Below are 26,032 nucleotides of genomic sequence, written 5' to 3'. Positions count from 1 at the left end.
GCTGGGGATGGAAATTGAAGATCTTGGAACGAAGACTGCGCCTTGTCAGTGGGATAATTCGAGGCACGGTCGCGTGGGGTCGAAAACGAGGGACACGGTTGATGGACTCGATCGCAAACGAATGGAAGGGCAAGGACACAGAGCAGGGCGCGAAAGAGAGCAAAGAACTTCAAAACGAAAGGGGAGAAAAAAGAAGGTTAGGCGCCGGCGTTTCCAGTGGTTCGTACCTTTTCTTTTTGAGACAAAGACGTGGGTTCCGTTCAGTCAAGGGGTGTTGTATTGGGGTGGTAGTGGTGGTTGGTGTTTTGGATGTGGGCAAGGTGGCCTTGGGGGGGGAGGGAAGTGGAAGGGGACAAAAACGAGAGTAGAATCTGGGGGCCGTAAGGGCAAAGACAACAGCACCAGGCTGGAGAAAGGAATGAATAGGGTTGAACGAGGGAAAAAAGGTGGAGGAAGTCGGATTGAGAGGGTGAGAGGGAGGAGAGAAGAACACAAGCGCAAACCACAAACCACAGGCACCCTCAAACCCACTGACTGTGGAGCCCCCAAACACACAGACGCCCCCTGGAATCGAGACCAAAGTGGAATTCGGGAAATGAACCCTCTCCACCACGGGTTTCAACGGTTGAATATTCTGATTCTGGACAGTAGAAGGATATGGATATTCTAACTCATTCAATTGTTATTTAATCTTGTCATTCCCATTCACTTTTGTGCATTACTCCAGGACTACATAATAACCAAGCCAGTGAATCCACGTAGGCAGTGCTATAAATATCCGGCTTAGTCACGGGCTCCGCTTGGCTGACGCGGGCTCGCATCAACACTTGTCTCCGATGATATGATGAATACTAGTAGTATGAATACAATAACACTGTGGGAGTGGGAGTCCGGATTATCTTGGAGATACTGACTAGATCTCTAGAACTAAGAACCCCGGCAACACTCCCTACTCTGTACCACAAATGAGGCACAACCTTCAAGTTGAAAGTTAGAGCCGTCCTCTGCCGGGCTTGCGTAACCCTTCAATGCAGTCTAGCCTTAGGCTGACCCCTATTCCTAACATCTGCCACATAGTCATTGCCACGGCTAGTGACTTCAGAAAAAGTACTATCCTGCTAACTGAAATACAAACCAAGAGTGCAGAATCTTACCGAGGGTATACTCCATACTCAATACTCATAATCTGAAGGGTCTGGGTCTCGCCTAGAGTCTCATCTCCACGCCCCACCTCGATCGGATCGTACTTTTTTCTTTCCTATTTTCGCTTCGTTCTAGACCCTGGATGATGCGGTGCATTATACTTCGTCCTTGGAACTGCGGTGGATGCGTCTGGAAGCCTCAGGCTACTCGTATTAAGTCAATGTCAATTCTACTCTGCACTTCATTTTCTCAGCTTTATACTACTCAAATACCGTACTGCCAATTCCAATGCCAATGCAAAGCCAAACTCAATCCGCTCGCTTCGGACTGCCCGGTCGCCTGTCATCAGGAATCTGGGGTATACTCTCCAGCATTCCGACTGACCTCAACGGAATGCGCATCTGATCTGACCTGATCTGATCGGTTTGATGATCTCATTGCAGCTGTCGGAATGTGACCGATCGCTGGTGGTCGAGATCTGCGAGCATGGTCGATTGGGTTTAGTCCCTCTATATGTGAGTGATAATGGTAAACTATGGTCTACCCATGAGGTCAAATTCAGGTTCAAGTTGCATTTAAAACTAGTAGTAGTTACTACAATACTACTAACTACTACATAGTAAAGTAGTGCCTACCTGGGCACAGCAAGTAGTGAATACGGTGCATTCTGGTCACCGCAACATGCTACCAATTCAATTCAACGCCGACGAAGAGGATATCATAAAGTAAACACACAGAAACCCACTATCTCCTCCAAGCATCGTACTATAAACAGATACCCAAGGCATCTCCCTCGACACCCACACTACCCTCCCCTCACCCAAGCACACCAATACCAATATCGTATACCAAAACCAAATCAAATCTCATTCTCCCTCCTCTCCCTAAAAGCCTCCCTCCTACGCACTTCCCTCTCAACCCCCTCAAGCCTTCCCTCCCACTCAGCCCAAGCCTCCCCACTTCCAACAAGCCCAACCTCATACCACCGCTGCAACACCCGAGCCGTGCGAACCCTCAATTCCGAAATAGCAGCCGCCTGCTCGGCCTGTTTGGCCGCGGCACGGTCGAGAGCAGGCTGGAGTTCGATTAGTGCGGCTGAGCTCTGTGCGTCCGGGATCGGGAGGTCGTTTAGTGATGTTAGGCGTGAGGAGGTTTCGGGGAGGCGCTGGCGTAGGAGAGGATTATTGAGGTTAGGGTTTGCGGGGTTAGGCCTTCTGGGATTGTTTCTGTTGTTGGGGGGTCTGGGTGGAAGAGGGGTTTGTTTTGGTCGTCTGTTGCGTTGGTGTTAGTTTTTGCTTGGCTTGGGGGGTTTGTGAAGTGATTGATTGATGTTTAGGGAGGTAGCGCGCGCTTGGGGTTGGGGTAAGGATTGCGGTGGTAGTGCGGAGGAAGAGGAAGAAGCATTGGGCCACAAACGGAGTTGGATGATGTCCCGGACAGCGGGCACGGATTTGCTTAGTTTCTCTAGTTCTTTTACCAGTCGGGCGAGGCGACGGGAGACTGTTTCGTCGTGTGTGGTTGGCTTTGAGGGTGTGTTGGGGACTCCTATCCAGTCTGAGCTGCCGGTTACGAGATAGGAGAGTCGGCGGAGACGTGCTTCCAGGAGTTCGATTGTGGCGCCGGCCACGGTGTCGCTTTCGACTGTCATTTTGGCTTTGTGAGGGGCAAGTGGTGGAATTAGCTTGAGCTTTGAGCTTTGAGCTGTTGCGGGTGGATTTGTTGATGTCGGCGACTTGGGCGGTGGAGGTTGGTGTGGGGACTGTCGACACTGAGGGGACTACACAGCAGCGATAGCTACAATAACTCCAGGCACCATTTCCCGTTTCTCTAATTTCTCGCGGATCACATTTGAGCTGGCCGCTTAGATCTAGTGTTCATTGATTCATCACTCATACAGCCGCTATTTAAGATTTCGCGGTTTCCACGTGGTCGACCATCTCCTCGTCTTCGTCCACGTTCCACTCCGAGTCATCGTCCAGCGCCTGAGAGACCTTCGCTTGATTGCTCGCGTTGGCGCTGTTGCCAAGAAGACTGGCCCGCGGCTTTTCCTGCATCTCCTTCTCCTGCATCTTCTTCTCCTTCCCCGATCCACGTTCACTGTCGAAATCGGAAACTTCGTAGTCAAAGACGTTGATGGGTTGGTCTTTGTTGTCTTGCTCTTTCTCTCGCTCTCGTGACGAAGCGTACTGGGTACTTGTGCTATTATTCTTCCCCGAAGAATCAGTCATCTGGGCATCCTGGGCATTGGCAGTGCTTTCTTCGCATTCCGTGGCGAATGCCTCATTGTCTTTCCTCACGAATCCCTATTTTGTGATTAGATTAGTCTGTAACGCACATACACACACCCATCAAGAGCACCATGAACTCACCTGAAGTTGCCTTGGTGCTGGTTCAACCTTCGCATTCATAGCATTATCACTTGCATATACCAGCAGTACCGTTCTCCATTCTTCGCGTGCAGCGTGGAGAACTTCAATCTCTCGCACTTTGCGTGCCGTATAGCCAATGACATCGCCATGTTGGGAGGCCGACTGGTTACCCTGGGCATCTCGTTTCTCGGCCTGGCGGGTCTTGCCATCCTCAGCGGAATAGCTGATGCGCCACCACTGATCCTGGGCGTCACTCTGGTTATCTAACTCCATCAGATCATTGGGATCGCTTGGTCGACCGCTTCTCAGGACATAAGTGACATGTGGCTCAGTACAGACGCCACGGAGAGTATATTTGTGTGTAGGTGGCTCGCTGGGAGATTCGCTGGGTTCAGTGAGTGTTTTGGAATAGGCGCGCATAGTCTCCAATGCTTTCTGTTTCTTGGATTCAAGGTCTGGAGATGTCAGTCACTATAGCACATCTTCTATGCATGAGGGAAGGTACCTTTTAATTTAGCCTCGACCTTTTGGGCTATTTCTTGCAAGTCACGCGTGATTCGCGATGCCTTTTCGGCCTTCACTTCGGGAGTCATTGAGTCGTCACTCTGGGCCGAATTCTCCGAGAGAACTACAGGCACTGCCTGCGCGGCTTTCTCGAGTATCTCCTTCACTGTGAGCGTGCCCACGGCAGTTCGTGGAGCCGTAAATTGAGACATTAGCTTCTCTAGCTCTTGTATCTCCTCCATAACCGCACGTCGTTTAGTACGGAAATCCAGCGCAAGCTCTCGACAGCTGCTCATGTAGCGATCGGGATAAAATACAGCCGGGGCCTTGACATCCACTGACTTGGCACTCTCGTATGAGTCCAATTTCATAATGAGAAGCTCACCCAGATGTTCAAGCCAAACGTCGTCCATATTCTCTCCAGGCCTATCGCTCCAGATCGCAGTATCCAAAACATCGTATAGAGTTTGGCCGTGATCCTGCTCGACCTGGGGCTCGAAGATAAAGAGCTCTCGTGAGATGGGATCATCCTCATCTGTTGGATCATCAAACGGTGTGCGCTTATAAGCCTTAGACTGAAAGATCATTGACAATGGATTGTCAGGTTCCGCTCGGAGTGCTGCGCGATGCCAGGTTTCCAAAAACCTCGTGATGGCCTCTTCTGAATCGGAAGAGTAGTCGTGGAGATGTCTAAGACTGGCAAGGGCGTCACTGCTGCCGAACGACCGATTTGTAGAATCCAAAAAGGCCATCAGTCGCTGGGTCTCATAAATTATATCATCCCAGTCATTGTCCGCATTGTCGCCCTCGTTGATGGTCACAATCTTAGGCAAATTGATTGGCTGGCCGTTCCACCACTCCTGCGATTCCTGTCCATAGTCAAAGAGAACCTTGTTACGAAGCATGAGTGCCTCTCTTGCAAGTGGGATCTCATGAAGAATGGTGAGGAATCCTCCAAGGTATAGGTTGTTGTTAGAGGGTCGGATAAAAGCCGGTTCACCTGCTATTCTCTTGCGGTCCTCGGGGTTGGGGCTCAAGACGACTTCTTCGGAGGTCGTATTGAATAACGTCATCGCCCATGCATTTGTATCATATTCGTCGCGCGTCGCTTTACCAAAGTGCGCTTCTTTGCTCCTTGTAACTCCCGTCTCCTGTTTTGACATTCCCTGGTTAAGGGACATCGCCACCGCTTGTTGTAGTTCTCGTTCTTCGCGCTGAGCCAAGCTCATCTTCTGATCCGAGCCTGCATTGCCTATATAATGAGCCTATCAGCATTGTTCGTGTGATGACTTCTAAAAGAGGTCTCCTAACCAGTATTTCCCTGCGAAGATGGTGTTGTGGCCTTTTCATAATCCGGAGGTTGCGAGGCATCGATCATGTTCGTTCGAGATGAGGGACGAGTGGGAGGAGCCGTAGCCGGCACTCGGGGACCATGGTCTTGCTGGCCGTATCCGAAACCTGGAGAGGGTCTTTAGTTCCATGAAGAGCCGAGTATATAGACGAAGAGATGTACCTGGGCTATTGTTGTCATTGTAGAAGCCGGTATTCTGTCATACGAAATGCTAATCAGCGTCCAGTCCCTAGCCTAATCCTCGCGCTCCGAGTTATCACCTGTGGATGGGGACCCGTCGGGTCTTCGAAATAGGCATTGATGGCCTTTTGCGAGTCGAGGTTGTTGGCCTGTCATATCGAAAATGTTAACTTTTGGACTGCCAGCGGAATACTAAGGCATCTTTCACCTTCAAGAAGTTGATAGCTTGCTCGCGGGTGGTGCTCGTAAAGCTGACGAAGTTGGCAATGGCGTCTTCCGGCGGGTCAGAGGCCATGTTGGCGAGGATTTGGGCGTCTGTGCCGAGTTCAAGAAGGCGATTAAAGGTCGAACATGCCCGGTCCGAAGCGAAGGTCCGGGAAACAAAGCGCGTGGGGGAGCAAGTTGTCGCATCCGCAAGCTTGTTTCCCCACCACATGACGCCAAGCCCCACCGCTTCCTCTTTGGTCGAGATCTCCGCGGCTTTCATGCGGACGCTCGTATTATTTACCATTCGGACGATATGCTCTTTCCTTGTTCGCAGGAGAGTGCTACGGAGTACTATGTCCCCGGCCGTCTACGTGCCACATCATCGGGGGTATAGCGAGTCTGCGTGTCTTAGGTAGTCCTAGGGCATATCATCATCGATTCTACCCTCAGATCTACTACTTCCACCAGAAAAGTAATTTGGCAACTTGTATACTACCACGACTACTCGGCGGTGCCGGCAGGTGGTATCGAACCGAAAAAGTCACACATCCAAAGAAAGATATCACTACAAAATGTCGTTGGACCTTGGCACGAAACTGGAAGCCTCTCAAGGGGGGCTCATAGCCGCCTTAATGGAGCTATTCACCGCTATACCATGAGATACATAGGTAGTCCCAGCTCATCTTGGTGCCCTGTGTTCAAGCCTGCTCAATTAGAAAGTCAGTTGCTTGATTGATCAATATCACAGGCGCTTTGTTGATACCCGACAATGCATTTCGACTACTCTTTGTTCTCTTTGTTATATTGTGAGCTTTCCTTGGATACCATGATATACCCGTTATATTGAGTCCTGAACAATGGTTGGCATCAACAAAGCCCCAACGATAGTATCAATGATTGTTTTGCAATCTTTATCCATTGTCCGAGTCTAGTACTAGTACTAGCGTAGCATGTATTGTGAGCCCCATTTTTCCCGAGGGGGAGAACTTGCACTTTATAAATGGCCAAGTTCCCTAAGCACAGTACTACTTACTATTACTTCGAGATACCACAGCTGTGTTCATGACGAGCAGCTCACAGACGATAAACCCACATATAGACTCATTCATTAACACCAGAAAACATCATGGTTACAGTTTTGCGAACGCGGGCACGCGCGCTTTCTCTCGAGGTCATGAGCGCAATCTTCTATGACCTCAGAGATGCGTGCTATTTCCCCAAGATAGTTCAAGGTAAGCCCGAGAAAATTGACTGGACAATGTACCAAGAGATGAATGTTTGCACATCCAATTTCATTACAGAGGCTTTTGCACAGGTCGGACAACAACTGACCCTTAATCAACAGAACCGTACAGGCAGAATGTATATCGCTCTTGAACGTCTTGGATGGAAGATATTTGCCATTTGTGCACACTCGAAAGCATTCCGAGCTGCAATACAGAGCGTCGTGGATAATACAGAATGGGATATAATTCTTGAATTTATCTACCGGGAGAAGCGCAGCATCGAGACTTTTGCTCGTAGTCGCGACTTGGATTGGCGTGGTCCCCTTCTTCCTTATGCGGGAGATCCGTGGCCTGGACTTCAAGAGGCATTGACACCTGATATTAACCTAGCAACAGAGCACCCGCATCATATAGTACAGACTGAAGATGGTGGCCTCCGCCAGCCAGTATTCCCATGGACAGAAGACGGTGAGCTCCAACCCAATATGCATAGAAATTTCCTTCATCCTTCCTTCCCCTTCCAGACTGCAGTCGCAAGCAAACGCAATGATAACTTTAGAGAGTGTTTTCTCTGTTTCAAGAAAACCTGCAAGTGCGAACCCATGTTTGTTCCAGCAGACTTCATTGAACTCCGAGAGTATGCTGGCAGGGGGGTAGGAACCCGGGCATTGATTAACTTCCCGAAGGGGATGTGTCTAGGTGAGTTTAATGGGGTGGTACGCCCGGAAATTCCTGGAATGGGTGATATATGGAGTATGATATGGACGGTCCAGATACGAGATAAGGACGGCAATTTATCCTACGACTACCCCAATAAACTTGTGGTAGACCCCACGCGCCTGGGTAGTTGGACTCGATATTCCAACCACCATTGCGACCAGTATAACGCAAGACCTGTTCCAGCTGTGGTGGGAGACCAAGATTTCCTCGGATTTATCACACATGAGAATATTTGCGTGTTTGATGAGGTGAACATTACTTACGGTCCGGAATATTGGGGAGGGGAGCGAGTGTGCAAGTGTGGTGGAGTGGGATGCGTATCTAATCCTAGAGGTGGGGATGTTTCTAGTGATTGATTTCGATATACAAACCATAAATAAGACAAATCATAAGCTGCAGCTGCAAGCTCATATCAAGTTCTAGTAGTACTGTAAATATATGTAGTCCAAGTGAAGTTGAACGTGACACGGCGTAGGAACCAAAAAGCCTCGGACTTGTCAACCCCGCAATTTCCAACTCGTGCGGGGAAGCTTCCTTCGAGGCACCGACCGAACTTCTCGTAACCTCCTCTTCTCTGGAACCCTTCCACCTGCCCAATTTTCAAACCTCAAATTCACTCCCCATTATACTCTTTTTCAGCCATGTTATGAATCTGCAGTTACTTATACCATCGGAACCTGGAAGGCTACTAGTATGCGTGTTTCAAGAGGGATCTTCGGAGGTCTCCGCTTTGTGCGACAGCTGCAGTCCGTTCACTTGCATCGACGAACTCTGCTGACCGAGAGCTATGTGCGTGGCCCATTGGATGTGAGTCTCTCTGCTGAAGATCCTGCTCAATTTCTCACCAAATGAGATGGAAGATCCCCGTCCCTCTGACACCGCCGTTCCTTCCTAGCCGCCCTTGATTGAGTCGACTGTTGGCGACCACTTCGCGAAAATAGTGGCTGAACATGGAGATCGAACAGCGTCAGCATTCTTGCCCCATCAAAACAATGGATATAATGGTCAGCCAGACTAACTGTCTCTTCAAGCGTCGTTTCGAAGCACCAGAACGATCGCGTCACGTATGCCTCCCTTGACGCCAGAAGCAATGCATTTGCCCGGGGATTAGAATCGGTGGGTGTGAGGAGGGGCGAAAGAGTGGGTGTAATGCTAGGGAACTCTATGGAATATGCCGTTGTATGTGGCCAGAAACTGCAGAGTTGAATGAGGGGAGAAGCTCATGGAACGCAGGCAACATATGCGCTGTTCAAGCTGGGTGCCATTCTGGTAAGATACTCCGAAGATCACTCGCCATGGGCCTTTTCTCTCCTAACACGGTTGTAGGTACCACTCAATCCGTCCTTTAATGCCACGCAAGTCGTCTCTGCCTTGAGCCACCTTGAGGCGAGCCACCTGATCATCAGCGCCGAATCGAACCTACCTCGCAAAGACCCTCGCAGTAACGTCAAACTTCTCGAGCTTATGGTCGAAGACCTTTTCAGCTCGAAACTACAGTCCGCACTCATTCCTTCTCTTGAGAGAATCATTCTGGTCAACAACTCCTCCGGCCGAGTAGATATATCGTCCTATAAAAGCATCACACCCTTTTCTTCCGTCATGTCCCAATTACCTGGAGACTGTCGGCCATTGCCGGGGCAAGACCTCTCCCCGCAAGATATTGTTAACATTCAATTTACATCCGGAACGACCGCAATGCCAAAGGCGGCTTGCCTCAGTCACCACTCTATTCTAAATAACGGTTCCCAAATCGGCGATCGTATGCTACTTACTCCCAACGACATTGTCTGCTGCCCTCCACCAATGTTCCATTGCTTTGGTTCTCATCTTGGGTTATATGGCGACAGCAACTCACGGATCTTGCATTGTATTCCCAAGCGAGTCGTTCAATGCTCGTGCCGCATTGCAAGCAGTGCAAGAAGAAAAATGTACAGCACTTTACGGGGTGCCCACGATGTTTCTCGAGGAGCTTGGTCTCATTGCCTCGGGTGAAGTTTCCGGAGATGGCTTTCAGCAATTGCGAACTGGAATTGCGGCTGGAAGCAGTATTCCCGCAGAACTGATGAAAAAGCTTCATAAGGTATTGAACTTGACCGAATTGACAATATGTTATGGAATGACAGAAACAAGTCCTGTCTCTGCGATGACGGCCACCGACGATCCTATATCAAAGAGAATCAGCACGGTTGGAAGACTGATGCCACATGTTGAGGCTAAAATCGTGGACCCGGTAGACAAAACACAAACCCTTCCAATTGGAGCCCGGGGAGAGCTGGCGGTTAGCGGCTACCTTCTCATGAAGGAATATTGGGGTGATCCTGTAAAGACCGCAGAGGTTATGATTGCAGATGCTACTGGGAAGATGTGGATGCATGTAAGTTGCCATTGTTGTTGCATTCTCAAAATCGCGCGAGGTCTAACGTCCCCTGCAATAGACTGGAGACGAAGCATCTATCTCCGAAGATGGATATGTGTCTATAACTGGCCGCATCAAGGATTTGATTATCCGAGGCGGGGAGAACATACATCCCCTTGAAATCGAGAATTGTCTCTTGGCCCACCCTGGTGTTATTGATGTCTCTGTTGTCGGCGTACCGGATGAGCGATATGGCGAGGTTGTCGCCAGCTTCATATCCGCCCGAGATCAAGGCTCTAAGATGGTTACTGCCGAGGAGATACAGCAATGGGTGCGTGAGCATTTGAGCAACCATCTTGGTACGTACTCTCTTTTGAACGTAGTTTCGGACATGACTGATATTCAATTTGCTTTACAGTTCCTAAATACGTATTCTTTTCTGGGCCCAACGGAAACGTTCCCGAAGACGGCAAGTGGAAAGATTCAGAAGTTCAAGCTCAAGGAACAGGCGATCAAGCTGATCGCGGGTGTTTGAGATATCTTCCTCGAGATGATAAATTATCAAATATCAAACATACTGCATAGCATAGAATCATCAAATGATGGCGACACAAATATATGCAGGTGTAACTATGAGACGTATTTCCACATTTGTAGATTCTTCAAGTTCATGAAGTATAGACATGAGTGCTTCTTGCACGGAGATGCTGGTGTCGAAAACCGTAACAGCTCTTGTGATCAGGAAGCGGAACAACCTTAGATGATTTGACTCTTTAGGAAAGGAGCAGGGGTTGCAATCAATCGTAGATAGGCAGGACTTCGTTTTCCGGGTCTTATTCAATGTCACGAAATGAATGGTGAAAGATGCAGAATGTGGAACCGGGTGTCTTGAAGAACAGAAGTGGTGCATGGCAACGCAGCCAGATCAATTAGCTTGTCGTTACAAGCTCTCATAGCTGTCTAGACCCATTAGATGGAGCCCAGCGGGTTTGAATATACACTCTAGCGGATGCTAGACAGCATATCACCCGGATGCTCTCTCGGGTCGTCGGACGGGTATCACGCGTAACCGCTCGAGCAAGTGTCATGGCGGAATATTGTTGTGGATTCCCACGAGTATATCCTCACTCGGATCAGAAATCTTGGACGCCTGTCTCGCCCTGAAGCTTCTCTCTAGCATCCTCGCCACGAGCATCGTCAACCACCCACTCCGGCTCCTCATCCTCGAAATATTTATCCAGCTCCTCGGACAGATCATCGTATTCCTCATTCTCATCCACAGCCTTGTAATCAAAGTCCGGATCATCGCCTCTCATAAACCGTAACCCCATCTCCCACTGCCAAGACTTCTCCCCTTCCTCCCTGCTAGCGGGGATATCATCGCGGTCCTCGGCCAGAATCTCTCCGTCCGGACCACGAGTGTAGCTCAGCATCGCGTTAGGATCCGGGTGCGCCAGCGCATCTACCTTAGCCTCTGAGCGTAATAGATCCGCCTCTAAGACGCCCGAGAACCCCTTCGCGCGGCCCTGCGCTTCTCTTTCCTGTGGTGTTTGGAATCGGCGGATGAGGCGGTCGTATAGTAATGGGTCTAGAATGGATGGAAGTTTCTCAGCAGTTAGCTTGATTTATATTCTTCGTCTCCGCTGTATCACGTATTCAAAGAGCGAGCGGACCGGCTAGCTCGAGCTCCGCCGAGAAGTACTCGGGGTGCTGATCCAGATACCGCTTGCGACGGTTCTTGATCTGGACGAAGCGTTGTTTCTCATCGGGCACGTCTGTATCTGCGCCTGCGACTACGCCCGCGCTGGACTCGAATCCGGTGTCCATAGGGAAATGTGGCATCTTCGCCTCCTTTGTTTCAGGTTGAGTCGCACGATGTTGAGAGGTTGTGGGGAAAGGAGGAGGAGAGTTGGGAACGCGGAAGACGGCGGCAAAAGGACGTCGTTTCTGCCACTCCGCGATTTCTTTTTTTTTTCTGGCTTGTGTTTGAGAGATGCTGTCAGTCTGAACGTGTAAGTTATCTGTGGTTTCAAGTAACTGAAAGATTGAAATTGGAAATCCTTCCCCTCGCTGTCTTGAGGTGGAGTCTTGCTGACACAACATCTTGCAGATGAACCCTTGAGCTACCTGGAAACTGATCACTCGCCGTTGATAGTGGCAAGCTCTGATCGATAGCTTGGAAATCATGTCTATTGAACAATTCATTCAACAAGCCGACCTGCCCCGGCTGGGCTCCGGTGTGGCATTGCTGTTCCTGGCTGCCTTCTACTCGCCGGTGATGCTGTTGGTGCTGTCGCCCGTCTATGGCGCTCTGCCGTCGCACATCTTCCACAGCTATGCCGTCGGAGTCTTCGGTATTGCCGGATGGTTCCTCAAGGATCACATTATGAAGCGCTTCGGCCGTGTCGCTGCTTACATGCTTCCTGTGCTGGCCTTCTGGACCCCAACCCTGCAGTATTTCCTGATGCAGCAAAGCTCCAAGCTGGGAAATCCAGCCGGTCCAGTCATCACTGAGCTTTTTGGTTACCTGCCGATGGTTACGTTGACTGTGGCAATTGCCGGCAAGCAAATCCAATATGCTCTGCACCTTGAAGCCCAGGGAGATCTGGTTGTCGAGCATGTGCCTCTGTTGGCCACCTACGCCATCTACTCTGCCAGCGAGCATATCGCTAAGGCTATCCTATCCTCTGCAATTGGTTTCACTGTTCTATTTACTCGTGCTGGCCTGCAATTTATTATTGCAGCTCTTTACGCAGCTGTTATCCCGTCCAAGATGCTTCTTCTGGCGATCCCGTCAGTTCTTTTCTCATTGTCTTCGGATGTTCACCTGGGTGGCATCAGCGGCGTCAACAATGCCATCCGCCACGAGGGATATAAGCTCCTCGAGCGACAAGAATCATACACTGGCTACATCTCCGTCCTGGAGAACCAGAACGATGGCTTCCGCGTCATGCGTTGCGACCACAGTCTCCTCGGAGGTCAATGGACCAAGTCTGTCCCTGGATACAAACCCGAAGTCGAGGACCCCATCTATGCCGTCTTTGCCATGCTTGAGGCCGTTCGTCTAGTTGAGCCTGACCACGGTACCCCTCGCGTAGATACTAACAGCAAGGCGCTTGTTATGTAAGAGCACCGTGGACAATGTACAGAAAATTGACAGGCTAACCATCTTCAAAACAGTGGTCTTGGAATTGGTACCACCCCGGCTGCTTTGATGAAGCATGGTATCGATACCACTATCGTGGAACTTGACCCTGTCGTCCACAAGTTCGCCACCAAATACTTCAACCTCCAAGACAAGCACAATGTTGCCATCGAAGACGCAACCAAGTTTGTCGCGCGCCAGCAAAAGTCGATTCCTCACCCCCAGTATGACTACATCGTTCACGACGTCTTCACCGGCGGTGCCGAGCCCGCGGAACTCTTCACCATCCAGTTTTTGGAGAACCTCAAGTCCCTCCTCAAGGAGGACGGCGCTATTGCTATCGTAAGGCTGATCATCACCGTATCCACAAAATGAAAATAGCTAACACATACTCAAGAACTACGCCGGCGATCTCAACCTCTACCCAACCGGCCTCGTTGTCCGCACTATCCTTGCTGCCTTCCCCTCCTGCCGCATCTTCCGCGAGCACCCAGCCGAACGTGATAGCGAAAACCCCGACTTCACCAACATGGTTCTCTTCTGCAAGAAGAGCTCCAAGACCCCAGTCGAATTCCGCGATGCCGTGCCCGCGGATTTCCTGCGCAGCCGCTCGCGCGAGAGCTACCTTGTTCCGACGCATGAGATGAGCCCTGCTTTGTTCTCTACTATTCCTAAGGATGGAAAATCGATTCTCCTTGATGATGAGGTTGGAAGACTGTATAAGTATCAAGACCGCGGTGCGCTGGAGCACTGGGCGATTATGCGTAAGGTTATTCCTGATTCTGTGTGGGAGAACTGGTGATTCATTCGCGATGGAGGGTCTGTCAATGCTCTTGTGATTAGTCTGCTTTGAGCAATCAGTGGTCATTTCATAGAATGTGTCCAAGGTTCGCATGCAGTCAATTTGATGTTTTCTGTATGATTAGTATAGATAAAGTTCCAATGCTGTTTTTATATGATTTCACGATCCGCGAAAGCTTTCTGCACCGGGCAGATTGTGCACTGCAAGAATAAGTGTGTCAAATGGTTCAACTTGGTAGTACTAGTAACTATGTACAGGTACTAGTAGGTGCCGGGATGGATTCCATGCGTTCAAAGCAACCACGCAACAAGATACCAAGGTAACGGCCAGGTTCGTTACACCCTTTACCCCTCAAAGATCAGATTGAAAACGAGTGCGAAAATAACCTCTCCAGTGTCCCTATCCTTCAATACATATCTCAGCTTGTGGGTTTTGTCATTAACGTATTGTATGACTGGTATGGTGAAACCTGGGAGGTTGAGAGAGAAATCTGATTTTATTCGTTAAAAATGCAATGATTTGAGAAGTTCATGGAGAAAGGCATACTTTCGAAGTCAATATACCCGTTTCCAAAGTCCGCTTTATAAACGATGCCAGGTTCAAACCAGAAATCCTGGCGGTTTTCCCTTACGAGGAAATGCTTTCTCCTCTGAATTGCCTGATCTGGAATGTTCATTTCCCGTCTAGACACTTCTCCTTCGGCCTCACCACCTTCGTCGATTAATTCATTGTGTAGCTCCTTTCGCCAATTTTTTGATCCTATTTGGTAGTAGCCTTTAGTTTTCGCTCTAAAAATTCATTTCTGTTCTTCTCATGATATACGGTTTTGAACGCACCAGGTTTTCCGCATATTCGTAGGCAATTCAAACTAGAAAGTGCAGGACCATATAGATATGGCCTATCTGCATATGCGTCACCGTAAACACCTGGATCAATTATCCATCTTACGATGCGTAGAGCTGTGTTAAGCCCGGGAGGCAAGCGGTCTCGGATTGGATTGTCAAAGTCATTGCCGAAGATTAGACTATCGCCTGAAATGGCCTTCTTGGGTTGGAAGGAAAATGCGATGGAATATTTTTGGTTTTTATGGAGAGGATAGGAAAAATAGTCGTTTGTGCTAGGAGAGCCTTCGGGGTAACCTATGTAGTTGATGGATGATAAAATTAGTTATGATTCTCTTGCCGTCATCGTAGGAGTATCAGAAAAAATATAATACTAGTCGCTTACCTCTATAATTTTGAACCTTCACACAAAGGCTTACGAAAGCCCGGTCGTTCTCAAAAGTCACAGTCTCCTGCTGATTGACAGGAACAATAGTATGACATGCTGGATCATATTCAGGCCCTGCCGTCACCTGCAATCGATATTTATTGTTGTTGTCTCTTGTCATATTTCAAGGTTATTTAGGTTTGGTGTTGCTGCTTGGTGTATCTGGGTCGGTATAATGGTAAGGATAATGGTGTTGAGACAAATAGCGTAGCTAGTATGTATGCAGTATTTCAAAGACAAGAGGAGTCTACAAGTTGACAGAAGGGGGGGGTGTTGCAATATTTTTATATGTAAAATAATAGTTACCTAGTATAATTCTTGGTCTAAACAGCGCTTATTGTATTGTCCATGCCAGTGGATAGTATATTACGTCAACCGACTCCTAGGGTCATGACTACTACTAAGTATATCCCTCGCGTACACTGCCACGCTCTTCCGAAACCCGGCCCAATCTAAGCCGAGAGGCATTATTCGCATTCGCATTCGCACCTGGGCATTTGGTTTGAGATTTTAACGTGGTCAAAAACCATATTCCGGTCTTCGGCAAAATATAACGAACCTTCTGGTTATCTTTGGATTTGCCTACCTCAGAAGAATTCATGGTCGGGCTTGCGAATGTATCACCGAAGAGCGAAAGGCCAGCATTCACGTACCTCTAGAAAAAAGAGCCAAGCGAATAATGCGGTGTCGCAGAGCGTATTGTCGATACCTTGGCTGATTGTCATTCATACAAAATTTACGGAGTTGATTGATGTGCTCTACTCAACACGACCCAACTATTGGGAGTAAGGAAGATGGAGATATCCGAGTTTGTCCGCGATAATGAGAATCCTGGCATTGATTTCAAAGCGATGCCTGGCCTTGAATACCATATTCGACCACAGGGATTCGTAGCTAAGCCCCAGCCATCCGAACAGTACCAGGTGGTTCGCATGGCTGCTAGGATGAAATTGGAAAAAGGATATGGGGCTTTGAGTGGTGGAAACAGGCAGATAAGATCCACCTGATCATATTGGGCAAACTGCGGAAGGCTTATTTTGACCTGCCAGTGCAGCATAGCTTTTGTGGGTCACGGAGGCTGGATTGGGAATAAGGGTAGTCCCATGGCACCGTCAACCTTGGAACGGATATATTTATACTCGTTCCGAATATTGCCTTCAAATTCATGGAAGCTTAGCCAGCTTTCGGGAGAGCGTGCTCCCGAAGTGATACGGTGTTGACGATAGGGTTCTTCCATGCGAAGACTGGGTGTTAGTATCTGACTCGAAGGAAACTAGGGAAAATCCTGTCGAGGACTGGATGATTGTCATGTGACCATGTTGAGCTCTCAAAACGAATGCGAATGCGAATGCGAACAGTACTAGTATTGCCCTTTGAGCTTACAAGTAGAAGACGGTGGCTGAGTACGGCTTTGGGAGAGCCTGTTCCCGAGCGACACGTTAAAGCCGACTTTGCAGAAAAGCCATATATACACGAGTGCTGTTGAAGTATCAACTTTGGAAAGTAAGAACATACTACATCCACCATTTTCTAGATAAAAGATATCTCGGGATCAAGCAAATATTGAGAAAAACGACTCATATTGGTATCATTATCTAGCACCCCGCCGCAAAGGTCCACGGAATCCCCGGGGGAGGAAAACAACTATGCACAGCCCTGCACATTCAATCCACTTCCTGTATCAGAAACCAGGTCCATTATAAGACCGCCCCCCCTCCACAATATGTACGCTCATGAAAATAGTAAAATACAGCCCAAGCAGAGGAAGTAGTGTATGGATAGAGAGAGGGAGAGAGAGAGGGAAACGAGAGGGAAACGAAAGAAGAAGAATATTGGTTAATCAAGCAGATGGGCTGCCGCGGGGACTGCTGCTGGGCTTCTTGACGAGACCCGCGAAGAAGTTTGCCAATGCTTGATTGTGTGCTTTCTCGTCGCCTGGGGTTGCGGGAGGACCTTCCTTTCTTTGAGTCCGGTTGGCTTCACGGTCCTGCGGTCATGGTAGGTTATGTTAGAGAGGGCTTTTCTAGTTTTCTATACATGGTTGGCATGGCATGTACTTACGCGAAGCTTTTTGAGCATGTCATCCGCATCTACCTGGATACCGCCCATATTGAACTGGACCGGACCGATATGCTCGTTGACCTTGCCCTGGTCATCCATAGGGGACATCTCCAACTGAGGGGTTTCCTGAGTTGAGCGGTCTTTCTCATCGTCTACCTTGAGCTGTTCGAGAACCTCGACCTGCTTCGTAAGGAATCCCTGCGTGTCGGAAGTCTCGACTTCAACCTTTGTGCCGTTGGTGGTGCTGGAGTGGGCGATCGTATTGTCCCTCTTAGGGTCTTGGATGGTCTGTTCGAAGACCGTCACCGCACTCGTGCCGTCGTCGGCTTCTGCGTTGTCGTCTTGCGGGGCTGCCGGTTGGTCAAGTGGCTCGGGGGCATCTTGAATCTCAATGGACCATGCGGTTGATGCACCTTCCATGTCAAATCCTTCGCGGATAATCCGAATCTTACCCCAGGAGTCCCAGTTGGCTGGTACCAGAATCTTATCCCGGTCGATCACGTTGTGTTTTAATGACTGTCGTTTCAGAAGAGAGTGTATACCAAGCGAGGAATGAATCAAGCTCTGGAGAGAGTTGGCAAGGAAAGGTGTGGTATAAATGAGCGATGCGCCATCTGTGAAAGGTTAGAATTGAGTCGAGTTGGAAGTTTGATACCCAAATAGCCTCGGGGAACCTCACGTTTCAGCAGGAGAGTACGCATAAATTGCAGGATGAAGTCGAATTGCTCTTCGTGCCAGCCGTGGTCTTTTTCCAGCTTTTCGATCTTGTCCGCCTATAGGAGCTTGCGTGTCAGCTTATTCTACCTCCAATGAACGTTTTGATTCTGTATAGGGTTCACATACTCCTTGGCAAACGACACACATTGGGATACCCAGCCCTTCATCCCATTCGCCAGGTCCCAGCGGTATTGTGACCGGGCCACCAGAATTTGACAAGCCGCCCGTTGCGGCAGAGCCAGCGTCCATACCTCTCTTGCGATCGCGCCACTCGGTCATAATTTCCTCCATCACGAGCTTTGTATCATCGTCAAGATCGACAAGCACGGAGCGTAAGAGGCGAACCCATTCTCTCAGTCGCCGGACCCAGGTCCAGGGGTCCGACCAGTCCAAAAGGATAACAACCAGGGTCTCGGGGATGGATTGAGGAGTCAAGAGGGGTTTGATTAGAGGTGCGAATGACGGAGAGGGTTCAGCCAAAAGGTACGCCGAGACGCGGGCCAGTGTGTCTTCTCGGTCGGCGTCAAGGACATCGCGATATGTATATCCCAGAGCAAACTGGTTGGCGATGGGAGGGGTCTTCCCCTTCCGTTTGTCGTTCACTAAGCCGGGGTCTGCGGAGGTATCTGCGGAGAAAGTCTCCAGGAACTCTCGCTGGCTTTCTGGAGTGCCACCTATAGTTCAACAGTCAGTATCTCAGTTCTGATTGACAAATCAAATACCAAGCGGGAGCTGGTAGTGTATCCTGGAGTATTCCAGAGGGGCCATCCACGAACCTAAGATCAACAGGTTCTTCTCCGGTAGGCGCTTTCCATTGGCAACGCCGTCTAGCAGCGACGACCAAATATTCTTCTTTGAGCCATCCTTACTCGTGGGCCGACTGTTGGCACCAGGTGCTTTAGATCCGCGAGTCGGACTGGAAGACATTGTCTGCTCTAGTCCCACCATGCGTCAAGGTGGTCGCATGTACCCTTTCCAAGCACCAGCAGCGTAGAGCGAAAGTCGAACAGGAGGCGCAAGGCAGCAAGAAAGTACCAAATCCGAGTGGTGGCGGCGGAGGGGGCGTAGGTGAAAGAAGTGTCGTCCAGGCGCGCGCTGCGTGGTCAGGGGAATCTGGAGAAAGCGGGATGGAGGTGGGAGAGGGAGAGGACAGCTTCACTCGCACAAAGCCACAAGCACAAGGGACGAGAAGGCCCTTCCAATCAATCTAGTGAAGTGTCCAGTAGTGGTCGCAAGCCAAACGACGTCACGGAGGATGGGGTGGGGAGCAGGGGTTTCCGGAGTCGAGTAAACAATTGATGATTTTACGGTTCCGCAGATGCTCCGGGTGGAACCCTTCGCGACCTCACCCAACTTCAACTTTCTTTCTCTTCTCTGACTCAGTTTCTCCTCTACACCACCACCATGAACTCCATTCGCGAGGTCCAGAAACTCAATAAGCTCGAGCTGGAAAATGCAGTGTATGTACCAGTTTCTTCTCCTATCTTCCTTTTGTCTTTTCCCCCACGATATCCAAAGCTAACCCGACCTGCGCATCTTGTCTAGACCTCCGGAAGCGTCATGGCACGCAGACTACCGAGACACCGCGTATATCTACATCGGCGGACTGCCGTTTGACCTGTCAGAGGGCGACATCGTAACAATCTTCTCTCAGTACGGTGAACCAGTCAACATCAATCTAGTCCGCGACAAAGAAACGGGCAAAAGTCGGGGATTCGCCTTCCTGAAATATGAAGACCAGCGCAGTACAGATCTGGCAGTCGATAACATGGGCGGAGCAACCGTCATGGGACGCATGCTACGAGTCGACCATACACGATACAAGAAACGCGACGACGATGAGGAAGGCGACAATGTCGCTAAACTCATGGGCGATGCGGCGATCGACGAGAACAAGAAAGACGACGAGGATCGGTCCAGTCGGCGAAAACGGATAACCCATGGAGAAGAAAAGGAAGAACAGCGCCCAATGCTCAAGGAAGAGAAGGAACTGCAGGATCTGATCCAAAACCATGATGAGGAAGACCCGATGAAAGAATTCCTTATTGAAGAAAAGAAGGAAGAAGTTGCGCTCGCCATTGAAAGGTATCAGAGCGAGAAGAAAAGATCTTCTCGACGCCGCGATGACAGCAGGGAGCGTTCAAGCAGACATTCCCGCCGCCATCGCTCTCGTACCCCCGAGCTGCACCGGCGCCATCGTTCGTCAGACCGAGATCGCGAGAGAAGGCCGCGCCGCCGGTCTACGGAAAGGGACGACAGGGACGACAGGGCAAGTCGAGACGAGACAGGGATCGAACCCCAGGAAGATCTCGCTCACCACCATCTCGCAAACACCGCAGTGATCGGGACAGAGACGACCGTCGCCGCTGAAAAGCTCTCGCATAAATGGATATACCCAAGTTTGAGCTTGCGCTACGAACATCAACTATTGGCTATGTGTACAATTTTCATGAATTCAGAACATTTGGCATCCCTTTTTGGAACACAGGAAGCCTGGTATCTATCTACAAACAACAAAGGGCCTCCGATGGGCCGAGATAACGGCAGCTCGACCTCACCCACCCAGGTATCGTTTCCAGCCCTCCCGGTTGAAAGTCCGCTCCCCGTCATCACCAACACGAAGAATAAACTTCTCCCATCGCCCTTCTCGACCGGAGCCAACTGTCAGGATTGTATTGTCATCCAACCAGCCAATGACCCCTTTCCGTGATCGACCGCTTGATGGCGAAGGCCGGGCCGATGATTGCTCTTGTGATGCCCCACCATCCATCGCAAAGTGCGCGCTGGCAAAAGAGTACGTATCTGAAAACACTCGCGGGAGCATTGGGAATTTGCCCAGTAACCCCCACTTATGGCTCGTGGTTTCTTCAGGCGCAGGGGCCGGGGATTGGCTGCTGTGTCCAGAGTGAGGCGGGCGGCGTATATCGAAGACATGAAGGGTGCCTTTGTCGGATGTGACCGCGAGTAAAGAGCTGGAGGGGGAGAATGAGACAGAGAAAATTACTGCGTGATCAACACCGCGTCGCAGCTCCTCCAATTTCGTGCAGTTTCCTGTAGAAAATATGCGAATCAAAGTTCCCTGAATGACTGTTAGTTCCATTGACCATGCGTGAGAAACAATGCAAAGAATAAATGCGGAGTGCGTACTGCTTCGCTCGCTGTAGCCAGCATCTCCCCATCCCGACTGAGAGCCATCGCGCGTAGGGGAGAGCTATGGGCCGGGATGATGCTGATATTCCCAGTCTTCAATTCGACCAGGCGCACTTGTCCGGCGGACTTTCCAGGGAAGGCCAGCACCTTGTCTCCCAGACAAATAAGACCCAGCGGGTTATCACATGTTTCGTAGAAAGAGAGTTTCTTCGGTTCCGTTGCAAAGGCAAAGACATGAATGCTGTTCAACAGCGCGACGACAATTCTGGACTTGGAGAGACCGATTCCCAAGACGGAGGTTTGGAATTCGAGAGTGATGGCGGCTTTCTGTTTGGCATCGTCCCAGATTACCAGCTATGAAAGAGAATATTGATTAGTGTGTATTCACTTTTGAAAGTGATTTAGACCGGATGGTATTAAGATACCGAAGGACATACCTTATTTTGAGGGAATTTAGGGTTTCGTCCCCCACCGGCGATGGCTAGATAGTTGGACTGGCCAAGCATTTCCGTGAGACCGATGCCAGCATTGAAGTCTAGTGCACCAGTCCAGGATTGCATCAGCATATGGTGTTGTATCAAGACAGAAAAAGAGGCTCACTCACCTCTAGAAACCTTGAGTTCACACGGATTTGAGTTGAACACTGGTAGAAGCACGTCTTAGCCCGAGTTCATTTATCCCACCAATCTAAACAGACTGGAAACCAACAGCGGATAGCATACCGCAAAATCCCGTTTCTAATCCGACTGAGAAGCAACTGCTGTCATTGTTGAAAGTTGCCGACAGGGAGTAGGGTCCGACGGACTCATCGATAACCTGGCGGGTATTCATGATCGCGCCGCATGACGTGAGTACAAGGCGCGATAGGAGGTTAATCGGAAGTGGGAATGCCCTTGGAGGTATAAGTATTGCAAATAGGGCAACAAAGAGTCACTTGCCTCCCGTCAAAGGAGCATGGAAGTTGGAAGGAGTGGGGAGTGGAAGTGTGGTGTTGAGCAAACCCTTCGATGTGGTAGGTGGTCATGGGGAAGAAGACCTAGGGTACCTAAGCTCTCCCCGTGGATCGGCGATAAGCAACGGTGGAGGAGGGGACGATGGGAGCTTGGACCGCCTGACCGCCTCTCTTTCTCTTAATAAGGGAAGCGGTGTAATGGGTAAAGCGGTGTGCTGCGGGAGGCAGAATGCTGACATAATAAGTGATCGAGTCGAAGCAAGAGCGACCCACCACGCCCCTGAGTGCAAAGGGCAGGCACGACCAGTCAACAAATGCCAGTGATAACATCTCCCATAGTACGGAGTACTCCGTACAAAGTTCGAGGCAAAGAATAATGAATAAAAAGGGGTACGTAGTATTTATCTTAGTTTAATTCAATTATTGTTTTCTATTATATGCAAAGACTGCCCTCGTAAAACAAATACCATATTGAAATTCAATTGATCATAAAGTGAAATACTTCTGGTCGTGGAGAGCTGGGGAGCAGGACGTCCCGTGATTGGCCCGTAAAGGGAAAGGGGGAAACACCGACGAGGAACTGTCTTTCCTCCGCCCTCCTCAACCCCCCCTACTCTCTCCATTCGAGATCCTCAGGAGAGTTTCACCTTCACCTTTTCATTCCGTTGGTTCCTTGCTTTGGAATTCTCCTCCCTTCCAATCTCTCAACGAGTTTCTCCTCTTTACACACAGCCCACCATGTCGTCGGCCCTCAACGCGGTATGTTCCCCTTTTATTTCCTCCCGAATGCTTGCCCCCATACTTCACCCATGAAAAAAAGTTCGAGAAGCTAACTGATGTCCCCATTGTGGGCAGATGAAGATCCGTCGCAAGAAGAATGTCAAGAAGGGTATTCAGTTCTGTGTGATGGTCTGCGGTGCCAGCGGAACCGGTACGTATCTCATCTCGTTTACCCCCGAAAGTGTCCTCTCCGAATTGTTCGCTGACCGTCAACTCTACTTAGGACGCACAACTTTTGTCAACACCCTCTGCGGAAAGCAAGTGCTAGAGGGCAAGGACGCTGATGACCCAGAGCACGCCCACGAAGAGGAGGGTGTGCGCATCAAGCCCGTCACCGTCGGTAAGTCAAATCGTCTCAATTTCCCCCCCGCGCCGACCCATCATTCACATGCTAACCATCCCGGTATCACAGAGCTCGAGCTGGATGAGGAGGGAACCCGCATCTCCCTGACTATCGTTGATACCCCCGGTTTCGGTGACCAGATTGACAATGAGGCCAGGCATGTCCCCTGACCCGGGTTACCCCTGCCCGATGAAATTGACCCTATCATCCTTACTAACGCTCCATTTCACAGCTTCGGCGAGATTGTCGGCTACCTCGAGCGCCAATACGATGATATCCTTGCTGAGGAGTCCCGAATCAAGCGTAACCCCCGCTTCAGAGACAACCGTGTCCACGTCCTCCTTTATTTCATCACACCCACCGGTCACGGTCTCCGTGAACTCGATATTGAACTTATGAAGCGCCTGTCTCCGCGTGTCAACGTCATTCCCGTCATTGGAAAGGCCGACTCCCTCACCCCCGCAGAATTGGCCGAGTCCAAGAAGTTGATCATGGAAGATATTGAGCACTACCGCATCCCCGTCTACAACTTCCCCTACGATGTTGAGGAGGACGATGAGGATACCGTTGAGGAAAATGCTGAACTCCGTGGACTGATGCCCTTTGCCATTGTTGGCTCTGAGGACTTCGTTGAGATTGATAACAAGAAAGTGCGCGCTCGTCAGTACCCATGGGGTGTGGTCGAGGTTGAGAATCCCCGACACTCCGACTTCCTCGCTATTCGCAGCGCCCTGCTCCACAGCCATCTCGCCGATCTCAAGGAGATCACCCACGACTTCCTCTACGAGAACTACCGTACCGAGAAGCTCAGCAAGAGCGTGGACGGTGCTACCCCGTACGTACCCACTCACATATCATTATATGAACCAATGCTAACAAATACCAACAGAGGTGGCGACTCCAGCATGAACCCCGAGGACCTTGCCTCTCAGTCCGTCCGCCTCAAGGAGAGGAGCAACTCCGCCGCGAGGAGGAGAAGCTGCGCGAGATCGAAATCAAGGTGCAGCGCGAGATTGCCGAGAAGCGGCAGGAGCTGCTGGCTCGCGAGAGCCAGCTCAGAGAGATCGAGGCTCGCATGGCCCGCGAGGCCAGCCAGGGCAATGTCAGCGAGGCCCCTGGAGGAGAGGCTTAGATATACCCTGTCGAAAATGCGGCTCATTCAGCGGGGCGCCGGTTCGCAATGTGATACCGTTTGTGCCAATATCATGGACTTCGTGGCACGAAGTTGGTTTCTGTTTATGGGGATAATATTGACTGTTTATTCACGTTAATAGCTTTTTTTTATTTTCTTTTTCGCTTCTTCTTTTGCTCTCCTTATCATTGTTTCTGGTGTCTCTGTGGAGAGATGGACAAATTCCCAACATAGAATGCAACGCTCCGGCTTCGACGATGGGCACAACCATTCCTTCATGTTCCCCGTTCTCCAAGTGGAGAGACAAAGACCATACAGATGTCTCGGTGATGATCTTGCTGTTTGACCTCGCGGTCCATTTCCCCTCTTGTCTCTGCCGTTCAGTGGTCAAACCCATGGACAATCACATCTTCCACCCTGGTGTCGGGTTGGGGCAAGCACCCATCATTCCTTCTTCCTTGCTCATTCCCTTGTTCGCTTTACCCGGGGACTAATTATTCTGCACACTGTCTTACACCTACCCCCACACCCCCTATCCTATCAATCCCCATCCGTCCTGGGAAAATCTCGTTATTTTGTCCCCTTGTCACCTTGTCCAAAGTCCCGCAGCGCAGCCAAGATTCCCTCTTCTTCTCTTTTGTATCTTTTTGTTGCTCTTGGCTCCATGTCCAACTTATCCCCCGCCTCCCCCCTCCCCGTGGTCTCCCCACCAAGTTCAAGTTCTATAGTTCAATGAGGAAGAAAAAGTATTTTGGTCTCGCTCTGTTCTGGACACGTAGATCTGCTTTATTCTCTGGCTTTCTGCATTGCATAGGTGCATATGCTGTATCTGTACGTATGTAGTCTCCTTTAAATTTCACTACTCGATTGGTCACATGTGATAGAGAAATAGGAGTATTGGCTACTAGTAGTGGCAAGCCTGCGGGCTCTTCTGCCCCTATAGATACATCCAATAGATAGTCCTAGTAAGATTCATACATCATGATGCACTACAGCATTGAAACATGACACATGATTGCAGCTTTAGAAATCAAAATCCATATTATGTATTGTGTTTGATATCTTCAAGCTACCACAGATGATCTACCGGTTCAAAGCACAGCATTCCACATCAATAGCATTGGAAGTAATGGAATACCTCAAAAATTTCAACAGTACAGGAAAGAAAGAGAGAAAAAAATGGTTAAAGGAAAAAGCTAAAAGGAAAAAAAAAAAACAAGACATGGTCAATACATTCGCAGGCCATGCGGAGGGGAAAGGAGGGGGAAGGCAAAATCAATGTGGGGGTGGAAAGAAATCAATAAAATTTTAAGAGAAGGCAAAAAGAAATCTGGAGAGAAAAGAAGAAGAAAAATGCAACGACAGAAACAAAAAGGTTAACGCAGACCGCAGTAGGACGGAGGAAAAATAGGACAAAGCAGACACGCAAGAAGTGGTATTTGCGCTCCATTGTACAAACAAAAACAAAATGGAAAATGAGTCTTCCAGACAGAGATGTTCTTTTGGACTTCGGTAAGATGTGAAGGGGATTGGAGAGGTGAGAGGGAGAGACGAAGCCATTGGACCGGGCTAGACAGGGCTGGGATGGCAGCTCGGCAGGAGTAGGTTGAGAGGAAGCGGCGAGA

General features: G+C 49.8%; 9 protein-coding genes across 9 annotated transcripts; 3 read left to right on the top strand and 6 right to left on the bottom strand.

The window, feature by feature from the left end:
- Positions 1–2,002: 2,002 nt before the first annotated feature.
- N7509_005718 (putative nuclear distribution protein RO10) lies at positions 2,003–2,791 on the bottom strand (the record flags this gene model as incomplete). Its single annotated transcript, XM_056630355.1, has 2 exons — positions 2,003–2,414; positions 2,556–2,791. 2 exons carry the CDS (start codon positions 2,789–2,791, stop codon positions 2,003–2,005), a joined length of 648 nt encoding a protein of 215 aa, XP_056489657.1.
- A 256-nt stretch (positions 2,792–3,047) lies between these two features.
- N7509_005717 (ubiquitin-associated-like domain-containing protein) lies at positions 3,048–6,058 on the bottom strand (the record flags this gene model as incomplete). The annotated part of the gene is made up of 7 exons (XM_056630354.1): positions 3,048–3,446; positions 3,513–3,967; positions 4,018–5,268; positions 5,328–5,474; positions 5,530–5,563; positions 5,628–5,696; positions 5,741–6,058. 7 exons carry the CDS (start codon positions 6,056–6,058, stop codon positions 3,048–3,050), a joined length of 2,673 nt encoding a protein of 890 aa, XP_056489656.1.
- Positions 6,059–6,880: 822 nt separating this feature from the next.
- N7509_005716 (uncharacterized protein) lies at positions 6,881–10,591 on the top strand (the record flags this gene model as incomplete). Its single annotated transcript, XM_056630353.1, has 8 exons — positions 6,881–7,964; positions 8,359–8,507; positions 8,596–8,666; positions 8,732–8,879; positions 8,934–8,969; positions 9,027–9,459; positions 9,548–10,074; positions 10,136–10,591. 8 exons carry the CDS (start codon positions 6,881–6,883, stop codon positions 10,589–10,591), a joined length of 2,904 nt encoding a protein of 967 aa, XP_056489655.1.
- A 598-nt stretch (positions 10,592–11,189) lies between these two features.
- N7509_005715 (uncharacterized protein) lies at positions 11,190–11,898 on the bottom strand (the record flags this gene model as incomplete). Its single annotated transcript, XM_056630352.1, has 2 exons — positions 11,190–11,644; positions 11,730–11,898. The coding sequence occupies 2 exons, from the start codon at positions 11,896–11,898 to the stop codon at positions 11,190–11,192; spliced, it is 624 nt and encodes a 207-aa protein (XP_056489654.1).
- A 343-nt stretch (positions 11,899–12,241) lies between these two features.
- N7509_005714 (Spermine/spermidine synthase family protein) lies at positions 12,242–14,003 on the top strand (the record flags this gene model as incomplete). The annotated part of the gene is made up of 3 exons (XM_056630351.1): positions 12,242–13,179; positions 13,237–13,543; positions 13,599–14,003. The coding sequence occupies 3 exons, from the start codon at positions 12,242–12,244 to the stop codon at positions 14,001–14,003; spliced, it is 1,650 nt and encodes a 549-aa protein (XP_056489653.1).
- A 344-nt stretch (positions 14,004–14,347) lies between these two features.
- On the bottom strand, positions 14,348–15,393 carry N7509_005713 (DUF1769 domain-containing protein; the record flags this gene model as incomplete). Its single annotated transcript, XM_056630350.1, has 4 exons — positions 14,348–14,472; positions 14,550–14,777; positions 14,840–15,142; positions 15,231–15,393. 4 exons carry the CDS (start codon positions 15,391–15,393, stop codon positions 14,348–14,350), a joined length of 819 nt encoding a protein of 272 aa, XP_056489652.1.
- Positions 15,394–17,112: 1,719 nt separating this feature from the next.
- Positions 17,113–18,998, bottom strand: N7509_005712 (dynein family protein; the record flags this gene model as incomplete). The annotated part of the gene is made up of 5 exons (XM_056630349.1): positions 17,113–17,259; positions 17,334–17,947; positions 18,013–18,106; positions 18,177–18,724; positions 18,773–18,998. 5 exons carry the CDS (start codon positions 18,996–18,998, stop codon positions 17,113–17,115), a joined length of 1,629 nt encoding a protein of 542 aa, XP_056489651.1.
- A 1,606-nt stretch (positions 18,999–20,604) lies between these two features.
- N7509_005711 (phosphatidylinositol-3,5-bisphosphate binding protein HSV2) lies at positions 20,605–22,031 on the bottom strand (the record flags this gene model as incomplete). The annotated part of the gene is made up of 5 exons (XM_056630348.1): positions 20,605–21,129; positions 21,198–21,554; positions 21,638–21,735; positions 21,805–21,843; positions 21,923–22,031. 5 exons carry the CDS (start codon positions 22,029–22,031, stop codon positions 20,605–20,607), a joined length of 1,128 nt encoding a protein of 375 aa, XP_056489650.1.
- An 859-nt stretch (positions 22,032–22,890) lies between these two features.
- On the top strand, positions 22,891–24,407 carry aspA (uncharacterized protein; the record flags this gene model as incomplete). The annotated part of the gene is made up of 5 exons (XM_056630347.1): positions 22,891–22,911; positions 23,008–23,272; positions 23,345–23,436; positions 23,518–24,110; positions 24,167–24,407. 5 exons carry the CDS (start codon positions 22,891–22,893, stop codon positions 24,405–24,407), a joined length of 1,212 nt encoding a protein of 403 aa, XP_056489649.1.
- Positions 24,408–26,032: the final 1,625 nt, after the last annotated feature.

The sequence above is a fragment of the Penicillium cosmopolitanum genome (genome assembly GCF_028827165.1).
Source record: "Penicillium cosmopolitanum strain IBT 29677 chromosome Unknown utg000006l:49.0-5199605.0:1.0-5204138.0, whole genome shotgun sequence".
Lineage (NCBI taxonomy): Eukaryota > Fungi > Ascomycota > Eurotiomycetes > Eurotiales > Aspergillaceae > Penicillium > Penicillium cosmopolitanum.
The sequence above is the reverse complement of the archived record's forward strand: the minus strand, read 5'-3'. Positions and strand labels throughout refer to the sequence as shown.